This window comes from Otolemur garnettii, unplaced genomic scaffold (genome assembly GCF_000181295.1).
Source record: "Otolemur garnettii isolate 467f Iridium unplaced genomic scaffold, OtoGar3 scaffold00068, whole genome shotgun sequence".
NCBI classification, from domain to species: Eukaryota; Metazoa; Chordata; class Mammalia; order Primates; family Galagidae; genus Otolemur; species Otolemur garnettii.
Window position 1 is genome coordinate 6176976 of NW_003852463.1, and position 13558 is coordinate 6190533.

General features: G+C 43.9%; 1 protein-coding gene across 1 annotated transcript in view; it reads left to right on the forward strand.

Moving 5' to 3' along the window:
- Positions 1 to 3464: 3464 nt before the first annotated feature.
- AAK1 (AP2 associated kinase 1) overlaps positions 3465 to 13558 on the forward strand; it is a 172106-nt gene continuing 162012 nt past the window's right edge. Inside the window, exons 1-2 of the mRNA XM_023515271.1 lie at positions 3465 to 3629; positions 3933 to 4313. Of these exons, the coding sequence (XP_023371039.1) occupies positions 4151 to 4313 (163 nt within the window). The 5' untranslated portion in view covers positions 3465 to 3629; positions 3933 to 4150. The remainder of the gene's footprint in view (positions 3630 to 3932; positions 4314 to 13558) is intronic.

Genomic DNA, 13558 nt, shown 5'->3' on the forward strand with positions numbered 1-13558 from the left:
AAGATGCAGCTCAGTTTTCCATAACTGGGTTTGAGGTAACATGATTTAGCTGCACCACAGGTCAAATCCATTTCCTCCAAACCTAACAAACCATATGTGTCTGTCATTGTTCATCTATGAAATTGGGTATAATAGTATAACTATATCTACTTTGACAAAAATACATAATAGTATCCACTTTGTAGGGATGCAGCCATGAGGATTAAACAAAGTAATATGTTAAGTGTGTTAATACAGTAATTGGCACACAGAAAATACACAGTAAATGTCAGTTTCCTTTGATTGGATATCTATCCAAGTATTTTGAAGTACTTCAAAAGCTCACCTAATCCAGAATACTTCAGATTTTTCCCTTTAATCACATTGCTCTCTTTTGTGTCACATTTAATTTAAAGTCAATTATTTAGTTTATTTAAAGAATACACTGTATTTTAAGAATACATTCTATATAAACTTTGTACTGGATGTTCAAGGAGATAAGGCTGTTCCCTTTGAGGCACTTGGTTGAAATGACAACATACATGAAAACTTGAATAGGAATGCAAAGCAGGGTGGGTCCAATTATATAGGAAGTAAGTGTGGCAGGAGCTTTGAGATTACAGGGGCAAATCTGTTGATTATTTTACACTCAGAAGCTATAAGATTACTAAGCGTTGCAAGAGAGCTCTGGTTTTATGGCTGAGAAAATAGACCCAGAGATCTATGGTCCAGAGTCAGACTTAATGCCTTAAGTCTCCTGGTTCTATGTTGCTTATGTAGACATATTTCTTATTATTCTCAAATCTTTTCATCAGTTAATGTTTGCTCTTTTTTTGTTTTTGTTTTTTTTTTTTTTTTTTTGACAAGGTATTGCTCTGTTGCCCAGTCTGGAGTGCAGTGGTGTAATTATAGCTCACTGTAACCTCAAACTCCTGGCCTCAGGCATTCCTTCCATCTTGGCCTTCCAAAATTCTGGGATTACAGGCACTTTTAATTGATAGTTTGGTGTATGTAGTGAGTTAACTGGGGCACTAAAGCCAAAATGTTTGGATTTGAAGACTGGCTTTGCCATATACCGTAAGTGTGACTTTGGGCAAGTCACTTATCTCTGTGCTTCAGTTCCCCACCTGTATAATGATATAATAATAGTACTTTATTTCATAGGGTTGTTGGGAAGATTAAATAACATATGTAAAGTAAGGAAAACTGGATTTATCATTATAATTGCTATCAGTCTTGGAGAGAATGGAGGTCAAAGAATCTAGTCATCTATTTTTTTTTTTTTTTTTGAGACAGAGCCTCAAGCTATCCCCCTGGGTAGGGTGCCGTCGCATAACAGCTCACAGCAACCTCAAACTCTTGGGCTTAAGTGATTCTCTTGCCTCAGTCTCCGCAGTAGCTGGGACCACAGGTGACCGCCACAACACCCAGCCATTTTTGGGTTGCAGCCGTCATTGTTTTGGAGGCCCCGGGCTGGATTTGAACCCCCCACCTTAGGTGTCTGTGGCTGGTGCCCTAGCCACCTGAGCCACAGGCCCCCTGAGTCTGTTTTCCTTTTGTTTTAAAACCTCTTCCCTCAGATTGTGATCAGTAAACATATGTTAACTACTTAATCCTAGTGGAAATTTTTGTAACTCTGAAAGTGAGGTTTGAGATTGGCCTGGCTTAGACTGGTACTGGGAAAGTACAGAAAAGTAAAAAATGACATATAGCAACAGATCCTAGGAACTAATAGTTTCATCTTTAGAAATGTCGGTCAAAATCAATAGGTGCTGAGAAAAATGAGGGTCAGTGAGTTTAATTCTAAATGAGTGTTCCCAACTATTTTAAGACTTATTCTCAATTTCCTTAGACAAAAATCTGACCTTTTTAGGAAAGTGCAGAGAACATGTCTTCGTGAGCCTGCTTTTGAGAGAAATGTTTTCAAAGGTGCGGCATTTCAGCCGGGAGGTGGCTGCAAGAATTTTGTGAACTGAAGTGTCAACATTGACTTCTCTGGGAAGAAAAGAGCTATCTCTACACAGTAGTTTAATTACAATGGCACTACTTGAAACAAGCAACAGTAGCAGCAGAAGCAAAGGTCAATGTTAGCCTAGTTACAGCTCAGTTCAATATTCAGATTAGAGAAAGTAATAACCATTTTTTTCCCTGGTGCACCCTTCTCTTCTTTTCTCAAACGCCTGCTGAAAAATTCTAGGCCAAATTACAAGCCAGAAGGGCTTCAGCAGTAGGGAGTGGAGAGAGCCGGTGGAGATGAAAAATATATTTTAGGGTTAGAAAAATCCTGGGGTTTGTTTTTTGTTTGTTTTGCAGGTATTTGTCACTACCTTCAGCATCGTCTCATAATCTTTCAGGAAATCTAGCGAGGGAGAAGGGCACCAAATCTTCCGCCTTTGGCAGATATAAGTCCACCCCCACCCTCGGCACCCAGGCAATATCAGAGTAAAACAATAATGCAAGGATTTTAAAGTGAAAAAGAAATTACAGAAGACCAGCCTAGGGTCTTCGTGTGGAAGGGAGTTAGCGATGATCAGGCCACCCACAGCGTCAGCAAAGATAGAATAATTAAAGAGTCACTACTGGCTGAGGAGCCCCCAAATTTGCGGTAGTGCCAACGGGCTGGGTCTCCAGGTGTCCGAGGATCTGCCCTGCTCACAACCCTTAGCAGTTTCTCAGTTTGGATCTCGCTTGTACACTGTCTTACTTACTGAGCGCCTAGCTCAGAGATGACTGCAGAGCCAGCTCTCAACATTTGGAAGCTAAAGCAGCTTTTGAGGTTGGGGGCGGAAGGGCACCAGTTTTATTTTTGGTCTGAAGTTCCGGTGTGGTCTGTTCCAACGGCCAGCACAATATTTGGAATCACTCTCTCTCTCTTCCACTTCAGTCCTGCTGAGGTCGGGAAGCCCCAGAGGGCCCTCGTGGGGATAAATGGTTAAGCCGCGTACTCCAGGTGTCAGCCTGGACCTGTTCGAAAACCACAACCCCCAGAATCCCTTGGGCTAGGAGGCCAGGCCGCAAGAAGATGGCTTCAGAAGGGTAGAGCAGGCGGCAAGAGGAAACCTACTCCTTAGCGGTTTCTTTTCCGGATGTGTTTAAATTACCGAAAAATCACATATATACACCACCCTACTAACCACTTTCGACGCTGCGGAGGCCACGACAGCCGCCTCGCCCGCTCCTCCAGGGGCATCCTGGGAGTAGTAGTCCAACCGCCAGACTGTGCCGAACTACCTTCCCCAGAGTGCCCTGCGGCCCGGGAGTTATCAACATTCTTTTCCAAAACTATTTATGCATTGAGACCCCCCTGTCTCCGGTCTCACTCTCTTTCTGTCGACTCCTTCCCGTCAGTCACAACAGAACGGCGGTCACAGCAGAGGCCCCTGCCCCAGCCGCACAGTCCCGGGAGGCACTTCCGGCGGCGGTTCACTTCCTGGTTGGGTGGATGGAGCCGGGCGGGAGCGCGCGCGGGGGAGGGGCAGCGGGTCAGTCTTTGCCCTGCGCTCGGGAGATCAGCTGGCGCGCGGGCGGGCGCCGAACGCGGCCCCGGCTCTCGCTGCAGCGCCGCCTCCTCTCTGCGTCGCAGGCCAGCCCGGCGGCCGTGACAATGTCGCGGGGCTGGTAGCTGGGCGCCAGCCGCCGAGCCGTCTCAAGTGGGTGCAGCCAGGATGCTGCCTCGAGGGGCGGCGGGGAGACCGAAGAGGAGGGGGAGGCATTGCCCGGCAGGGTCGGCGCTGCCCGAGAAGCTCGAATCCCTCCTTTTTCCGAGCTGTGAGCCTCGGGCACCCGGGTCCAGGGCTCTGTGGCCAGGGACGCGTTTTCAGCCCCAGGGTTTTCTCGCAGGAAAATGCATGAAGCATTTCCCACTGATGATGGCTTTTGCTCCCCCTAGGACTCAGCACTTGAATTTTTAAGTGTGTTACTGATTCATCCTCTCTCTTCCTCTGTCATCACAGGTTTAAACTTACACGAATCGCTCTCTGGAGGAGGAGGGGACCCGCCGCGCGATTGACACGCGTATTCCTATAGGCATCCTCCCTCAACCCCCACCCCCACGGCCGGATTCGGGTGGCTCCTCTCCGAGCTGAAATCCGAGAAGAAATCCTTGGATCTCTTTTCTAAAAAAAAATCTAAAAACCATTGGTATTTTGCTTTGCTGCTTTTTATTTGCAAGATGAAGAAGTTTTTCGACTCCCGGCGAGAGCAGGGCGGCTCTGGCCTGGGCTCTGGCTCCAGCGGAGGAGGGGGCAGCACCTCGGGCCTGGGCAGTGGCTACATCGGAAGAGTCTTTGGCATCGGGCGACAGCAGGTCACTGTGGATGAGGTGTTGGCGGAAGGTACGGTGGGACTCAGTGCGCCGTATATTAAAATCTTGTGCTGATGCGGCAAGACTCTGGTTCCTAGTTGTTGAATGTATGAATGGGTTGTGACCAATTGACCCTCCCTTCCCCCTTCACTTGTCCTGTGTGTAATTGTCCTTGAGAGATTTAAAACTGAGATTTGAAAGTGACAGGGCTTATGGAGGTGGAGGGAGTTGCCGAAATTGTTTACCTCAGGGGCCTTTTATTTTTTATAAAAACGTCGAAAAGCCACTTTCGTCCCCTCACCGAATTATGAGGAACAGAGGAGAAAACCTGTGTGTGAAAGTGTTTTTACACTAGATGCAGGGTAGTGGGCTTATCACCCTCTTAAAACTTGACATATTGATGTGAAGGCTGACGGGTGAGGATTGGGGGGGACCTTTAAGAAGAGAGAGGGGTTTCTCCTACCCAACTTTACCACTTCCATGAGCGGGCGTTGGAAGAGGATTTTCGGAGAATGGGAATGTGTTTTTCCGAGAGTCAAGGCTCTTGGTGGATTTGACTGGGTCTGTTTCCTAACCCAGCTGTAATCAGGTCCCCAGGATATAGCTAAGATAACAGAAATTATATAAAACGAATGTGGCTATTTTGAATTCAGTCTAGTAGGCCCTTCTTCCTCCTGTTTTAGTTTTTATTTATTTTTTAACCAAAAGAATTCTTTGAGAGCAGCTCTTGGTTTTGTTTTTCCTCTGTTGGAGAGGATGTTATGTAGATGTGTGTAAATTCCTTCTGTGTGTTTCATCTGTATATCTATACTCAGGGAGATATATTCTTTATTTCCCAGGCTTTTAGGAAATCTTTGCTTGTCTCTTTTGGTAACCTTAACCTCGACCTTCATAATTATGCCAGACTCAGACTTTTCACAGCCCACTGCCTGCCTAGTGTGCTTTTATTTCTAATAAAAGCAGAGATTTCCTTGGCATGAAGCGATTCCAACTAATTGGATGGGGCCAACCTGCTGTAGGTTGTGTTATAGACTGAGATGGGTCCCAGGAAGGAGGAGGGTTGTATTACTGCAACATGGTGGTGGCAGGGAACAGTTTATTAGCTAAGGAAGAGAAAGCTAAGAGGCATCTCTAAGAAGGAATCTTTTGCAAGCCGAGGTAGAAGGAGGGGTCCTCACCTAGGCCTGGGAAATGCTTGTCATGGTTGAGTGTTGCAGGTTGGTGGATGGGTTGAGAAGATGAAGAAGCTATGTTTGGCCCTCAGCTTGTATAAGCACTAGATTTAGCAGGGCCCAGTTTTCTGAGGATAGGGTCAAAGCCTGTACTTTTAAAACACTATTTTTAAAAAAGAATCTGACAACTAACGTCCTTGTGAAATTATTGCAATTTTCCATTCTAAGTACTGCTCTAGCTGGACTTAATCTGGAGCCTGAGTCACTGTCCCTCTGGATCCTTCCTGTGGGCTTTGGTGCAGGATAGGAGATGCTTCTGTGCCCACTGTCAGATGGCATCCTTGAGTCTGATATGTCTGTTTCCTCCTGTGCCAAAGCCCTTGACTGCAGTGGGGTGGAGAAATGAAGGAGGACAGTGACAGAAAATTGAAGAGGAATGGGGGAGGAGCACAGAGCTCTTTCCTTTTCTTTGAATGGCTGCTGCTGACTGTAGAGCCCAGAAGCACTTTGTTCAGCAAGGATATTGTCTCATATTGTCCCCCTAAGTGCCTGTTCTCCAAGTGTGAAAAGAGTGATGGAGAAAAGGCAAAATTGGTCTTTGTTATGTACTTATTTAGGTTGCCCCATGTGTACCCAGAAATTCATTCCTGAGAACTGCACATCATGCGTTATAATATTTTTAATTGGAATTTAGGGCTTGCAGCTCTGTATTTATTCATTCAACAAATAAGGAGTGCCTGTGAGGTGCCAGGCACTGTGCTATGCTCTGGGGATTTATTATACTAGATGCTAGTGCTGATAAACTACTTTGAGAGACAGAGAATAGCCAATTAGGGGAATAGAGTGATAAGTGCCATCATTGAGATAAACTTAGGGTACAGTTGCCCCCATTTTGGGGGAGCCAAGAATTGTTTTCTGGAGGACGTGACTGAAGAATGAATAGGAGCTGGCCAGTCTGATGGCAGTGTGGGCAGAGACTCAGTAGCAAGAGAATATCATGTAAAACCAGGACTTCCAGTACTTCCCTTTTGATGTACTTTGGCTTTAATTGAGTTTCAATTTGTAAAAGTATGTAGATATGTAGCAGCCAGTACACAAAGAATTTATGTAGCACCTACTAAGTCTAAAGGCACTACAAAGTTCTAAAAGGGATGAGGGTGGTGTAAAGTGTGACGTCTGTCTTTGAGGAGCTACCAGTGAGTTTGGGAAGACAAGGCATACATTCACATGTACAGTAGCATAATCACAAGCACTGTCTGTAGTGTCAGGTAGACCCAGGTTTAAGTTCTGCATCTGTTCTTTACTAACTGGAACCTTGGACAAGATATCTCACATCTCTCTTGATTCTCTATTTCCGTATGGCAGTAGTTTGCAAACTGGAGCCTGGATCAAGAGTATCCACATCACCTGGGAGCTTGTTAGAAATGTAAATTATTGGGCCTCACACCATAGCCAGGGGTCCTCAAACTACGGCCTGCAGGCCATATGCGGCCCGCCTGGTGTTTTTGCCACTGTAGCTGACTTGTTCTGGGCCCACAGTCCAGCCCTCCAAAGGTCTGAGGGACAGTGAACTGGCCCCCTGTTTAAAAAGTTTTAGGACCCCTGCCATAGGCTGTGATGTGCGGGGTTTTAACAAGTTCCTGGAGAGATTCTGATTCAAGTTAAAGTTTGAGAACCACTGTTCTATGGGTTGGTCTTGAAGATTAAATGAGGCAATATGTATAAAGTATTAACATTTTTTAGGTGTTTAATAAATGGTAGCCATTATTTACCAGTAATATTACATCTTATATATATATATATATATCATACATACTCTCTCTATATATGCATACACATCATGTGTTTTTTATATATATATTACATATATGTACAATTAAGGGACATGGGAACAATGTGAAGGCCAGTTTGGTTACAGCAATCTGAAGCAATCCCTTTCCCCGTCGTGGGTGGGCAGAGCCGGATGTTCTTTGCAGAGGCCTGACCAACTCCCTAAAGGGTCAGTAGTTTGGGATTGTTATACTCCTTCCCTGGACCCTTTTCCCAGTGAGTCCCCAGATGCTGACCTATACACCAGTCCCAGAAAGAGTTGTCTGAGGACTGTGAGAGTTGTACACTTGAGTGTCCAGAGCAGTGGTCAAGCAGTTTAGGAGGTGTGAAGTGGGAGGCTTAAGTGTAGACCAGGTTACCACTATATCCCACTTTTTATCTCTTTTCTCCTAATATTCTCCTTTATTATTAACTTTATAGTAAGGAATTGTAACACCCCTGAGGAACAGATGCTGGGCAAGACAGGAGAATGCCTGACTAGCAGCGTTCTTTCTTCATTGGGAGCACCAGCCTTTCTGGCCTGGTTTCACTAACTAGTCCAGCAGGGGCTTGTTTGGGGACAGTGAAAGCTTTAAGTCATGAATTTGAAGGGCAATGGCTATCTCTAGGTGGGTGCCGGTGTTGCTGGATGAAGAGGGTCTGCCTGCCTGTTACAGTCTAGGGGATACTCAGAGATGGGGGGATAGGTTCACCAAACTTTATTTATTTACTTATTTATTTAATTTTAGATAGAGTCTCACTGTGTTGCCCTGGGTAGAATGTCATGGTATCACAGCTTACAGCAACCTCCAAATCTTGGGCTTAAGCGATTTTCTTGCCTTAGCCTCCCGAGTAGCTAAGACTATAGGCTGCCACCATACCACCTGGCTATTTTTGTTGTTGTTGTTACATTTGTCGTTGTTTAGCAAGCCCAGGCCAGGTTTGAACTGCCAGCCTCCGTGCATGTGGCCAGTGCCTTACCCACTGACCTATGGGTGCCATCTCACCAAGCTTTATTATCGGAAGGCCAGCAATTCTGGAGAACAGTAAGAGTAGCCTCTCCAAGACTGTTTTGCCCTTCCATTTCTAAAACCACAGTTCTATACATAAAAATTCAAAGCAAAAACCATATTAACCCTTATCTTAAACCATAATCAGCATAACCCATGACTTAGTACAATGTTTCCAATTTAAAAGTTAATCTCGTAAATCAGTTGCCTTCAACTACTCAAAACACACATTTTTAAGTTGAAGCTAAATTTACAAAATGAGAATGGAAGACATGAGGTGAAGGTCTGACGTCAGACCTAAACCGACCAGACCAGCTGTGTCATGTCAGCTCTAGCCTGACTAACTCCTCCTTATTCTCACTACATGTGCTCTCGCCAGGGAGGATATTTTCTCTCTAGCTTTCTCAGTGAAGATGCCATGATGAGATGCTAAATCATGCCCAAGATAATAGGTATGTGATGTCAAGGGAAGATTTGGTTTAAGATTCCAGAATGAGCTCAGTGGGGAAACTGGAGCAATGTTCAAAGAAGGGCTGAGAAGCTATGCTTTTATCATACTTCCTTATATGAGGACTTATGTCTAAGCTTAAAGCAATAAATAACTTTATTTATTGCTGTGTCTAAGGCAACATTCCAGAACTGTATCACTTCTACATAAGATGGTCCAGGTGGCTCTTCAGAACAGTTTTCTCACCTGTATTCAAGGAATCCAGATCTAGGGCTAATGAGAGCTACTGCCTTTCCATATCAGTAAATATTGATAATTTCTCCTGCCAACAGAACAAAGTAGTAAGGCTTACAACTGTGTGTGAAACCACTGCTTAAAAAAAAAACAAACCTTACTATTCACATAATTCTAACTTGTGGTGTCAATATGATGCATATATGTATTCATCTAGTGGATATTAGTGCTTCTTTGTGGCAGGCACTGTATAATAACCTTGAGATAAATGTCCAGCTTTTAGCAGATGGTAAAAGATACTGTGAGATGATAAAGAGAAAGCGCCTGTGGGTGCGGGTTCATAGATGATACGTGGTTTGAACAAAAACGGAAATTGCCCAGCAGATGTTCCAGACAAAGGTTACCGGAGGAGAGAGAGGATAGCATATGCAAAGGTGTGGAGTGGTGAAACAGTATGATAAATTTTGAGGATAGTAACTAGTCTGGTGTTACAGTTTTGGTCAGTACAAGTTTCCCCTTCAAAATCAAGGAATGGACAGGGAGTAGTAGAATGACATTCTTTCACTTTTGCTTGCGGGAAGTGCTCCCTGTTCACTTTCTTCAGTGGCTCTGGGTCTTTTGAATAACAATTCAATGTCTAGTCTGTACTGCTCCCCTGCTGTACCCCAGCTAATTGTAGAGAAAGGGAGTAGCTAGTGTCTGGGGGAAGGAGTGGTCCCGGAAGCTGTCATAAGAAGCAAGAAGCTTAAGCAGAAGCAGGTGGGGGGACTGACCAGTGTTACAAAAGGAGTGAACCTGGGAGATCATGAAGGATGTTTGACCGACCAGAGCAGAAGGTATATTGGGGAGAAAAGGAGACAATAAGTTTATAAAGAGCCTTGCGTGTCAGACAGAGATTAGTTATGAGTACCTGAGACCTTTTCTTGACGCAAACACCAGTTTGATCCCTCCCACTTCAGATGTCTTTGCCTGCTGGGGAGTCTGGTTTTTTAGAGGCAACTGCAGATTTTCAGGGGGTGGTTTGTGAATGGTGTCTTCTTCCTGGCTTCGGGCATGATGACGATTATAGCTTCACTAAATATAACCAAATCTAGAATTCAGAAATGAAGTCCAGAATAAGCAAGTGCCATGGTCAAAGTCTTTCTTTTGGTTTTCTGACAAAGTCATGCTCACTTAATGATGATGAAGAGAGAGCCGGTTTTTTTGAGTGAAAGGGTATGGGAGAGATGTACACTTGTACCTCAGTAGCTGAAATGGCATGCAGACTACACAGAAAGCCTTGGTAAATATTAATAAAACACATGAAAACTTCTTACTGCATTAGAGCCATCACTTTAACTTGCACTATTTGAAAGTTGACACTTCAGAAAGGGGACTAGTATCACCTTTATCTTATACTCTAAGAAGGATGAAAGTCTCTGAGCCTACTTAAGAGATAACTGTGATATTTGGGTCTGAAAGAGACAGAAACAAAAAATTATAATAATAGATATGGTATTGGCTTTGAAGTAGCATCTTGCACTGTGAGGTAGCAAAGACTTGCCTCCAGTCTGCTTTTCTGGAGCCATATTTTGGTGTGGTGGAAAGAATAGTACATTGTGAATTGGGAGATCAAGGTTGGTCAGTTCATTCATTGCCTTATTCAGTAAATGTTACTGAACATTCACTATGTGCCAGGCGTCATGCAGAGATGAATTCTTAGACATGGCTCTGCCTTGAGAAATTCAAAATTATAGAACTTCAGACATGGGGGCAAATAGCTGTAAGTGCTATAATGGATGTAAAAGGGATAGAGGGACAGATCTGAGGCAACAGTTAACTTTGTGGGGTAGGGAATAGTCAGGGAAAACTAAAGAAAGGTGACATTTGAGGTATGCCTTCAAAATTGAGAACTTGTTGCTAGATGAACAAGATGGGGAGAACATTCTAGGTGGAAAGGATAACATGGCCAAAGACACAAAAGCCAGACAGGGCCCTGCTTGCTGGGGAGCTGTATGTTTTGAGGTAGCAATGAACTATTAGTGACCCAGGGCTGTGCTGTCCGGTAAAGTAGCCATTAGTCACATGTGGCTTCAGACCCACTAGCCACATTTCACTTGCTTGATAGACACTTGTGGCTAGTGCTTTCAGCTGTGGGCAGTGCAGATAAGACTGCTTTATCATCACAAGTTCTTTTGGGCAGTGTTGGTTTAAAGTAGTAGTCTCTAAACTTTTTGAAGAGAATATCACTATTGGTTAAAATGCATGTATCCTTGTTTATTTGTAAGTTATATTCCTGTTCTGCTATCATTAGTTAACATCTGAAGGATGGTGCATACTTAGGATAAAGTTCATCATGAATGATAGTAGATGCAAATCCACATTTTAAACAATCCCAGTGATGTTTTGGTGAGCTTCTTATATCTTCCTGGATTGTGTTTGTTTCTATATCGTAAGTGGCTGATAAAGAGGATACCCGGGATAGACATGACAGCTCTGCTATTTTGTTTACTTGGGCTTACGTTATCGTTGATCCATGATTTTTTTTGATATTTTATTTTATTTTTTTTTAATTTTTGAGACAGAGCCTCAAGCTGTCCCCCTGGGTAGAGTGCTGTAGCATCACAGCTCACAGCAACCTCCAACTCCTGGGCTCAAGCTAGTCTCCTGCCTCTACCTCCCAAGTAGCTGGGACCACAGGCTCCTGCCACAACACCTGGCTATTTTTTGGTTGTAGCCATAATTATTGTTTGGCGGGCCCAGGCTGGATTCGAACCCATCACCTTAGGTGTATGTGGCTGGCGCCTTAGCCACTTGAGCCACAGGTGCCGAGCCCGTCCATGATTTTTTTTAATTGGAATCTTTTTAAGCCTCTTGTTTGTTTTATGAGAGTTTATTAATTTAAAACAATGTGATTAGTAAATCGATTTGACCAAGCACACATGAACTATACATTCAGTACATTTCAGTGTACTAAAAGGATGTCACCATCAGCCCTTGATTAGGAGACACGTGTGGACATATGGACCAAATAGGAGTCTTAGTGTTGGGCCATGGATTATATGTTAAAAAGATAAAATCTTATTTTTTCTATTTTTTTAGTGTGGTAAAATATACATAACATGAAATTTACTATCTTAATCATTTTTCTTTTTTTTTTTTTGAGACATAGAGTCTCAGTATGTCACCCTTTGGCAGAGTGATGTGGCATCACAGCTCACAGCCACCTCCAACTCTTGGGCTTAAGCAATTCCCTTGTCTCAGCCTCCCGAGTAGCTGGGACTACAGGCACCCGCCGCAATGCCTGTCTATTTTTTGTTGCAGTTGTCATTGTTGTTTAGCTGGCCTGGGCTGGGTTCAAATCCACCACCCTCGTTGTATGTGGCTGGTGCTGCAACCACCGGGCCACAGGCACCAAGCCCTGTCTTAATCATTTTTAAATGTACAGTTGGATGGTATTACGTACAATAATGTGCAACCATCACCACCGTCTGCCTCCACAACTCTTTTCACATTATAAATCTGGAACTATACCCTTTAAACAGTAACTCCCTATTCCCTTCTCTCTTTAGCATCTGGTAACACTACTTTCTGTCTGATTTTCACTACTTTAAGTACTTCATGTAAGTGGAATCATATGTATTCATCTTTTTGTGACTGGCTTATTTGACTTAGATAAATGTCCTGAAAGTTCATATTATAGCATGTATTAGAATTTCTTTCCATTTTTTTTTCTGAGACAGAGTCTCACTATGTGGCTCTCAGGGTGCTATGGTGTCATAGCTCATTGCAACCTCAAACTCTTGGGTTTAAGTGATTCTCTTGCCTCAGCCTCCCAAGTAGCTTGGACTACAGTGCCCACCACAATGCCCAGCTATTTTTTGTTGTAGTTATCATGTTGTTTAGCCTGCCTGGGCTGAATTCGAACCCGCCAGCCTCGTGTATGTGGCTGATGCCATAACCACTGTGCTATGCGTGCTAACCGAGAATTTCCTTCCTTTTTAAGGCACAATAATATTCCATTGCATGTTTATACCATATTTATCCATTCTTTTGATTTGGTATTTCTTTTTTTTTTTTTTGGAGACAGAGTCACTCAGTCACCCTGGGGTTGAGTGCCATGGTGTCATACCTCACAGCAACCTCAAACTCCTGGGCTCAAGTGATCCTCTTATCTCAGCCTCCCTAGAGGTAGGTACTACAGGTACCCACCACAATGCCCAGCTAGTTTTTCTCTTTTGAGTAGAGACAGGGTCTCACTTTGCTCAGGCTGGTCTTGAATTCCTGAGCTCAAGCAATCCGCCTGCCTCGGCCTCCCAGAGTGCTAGGATTACTGATGACAGCTACTGCACCCAGCGCTATCCATTCTTTTGTTGATGGACAATTGGGTTGCTTCTACCTTTTAGCTATTGTGAATAATCTTGCTATGGTTATGAACATCTCTTATGTTCATATCTTTTCAAGACCCTGCATTCTTGGTGGCTCCTATAGTTCAAGTAGCTAAGGCTGCTAGCCATATACACCAGAGCTGGTGGGTTTGAATCCATCCTGGGCCTGCCACAATGACAACTACAACCAAAAAATAGCTGGGCGTTGTGGTGGGTGCCTGTAGTCCCAGCTACTC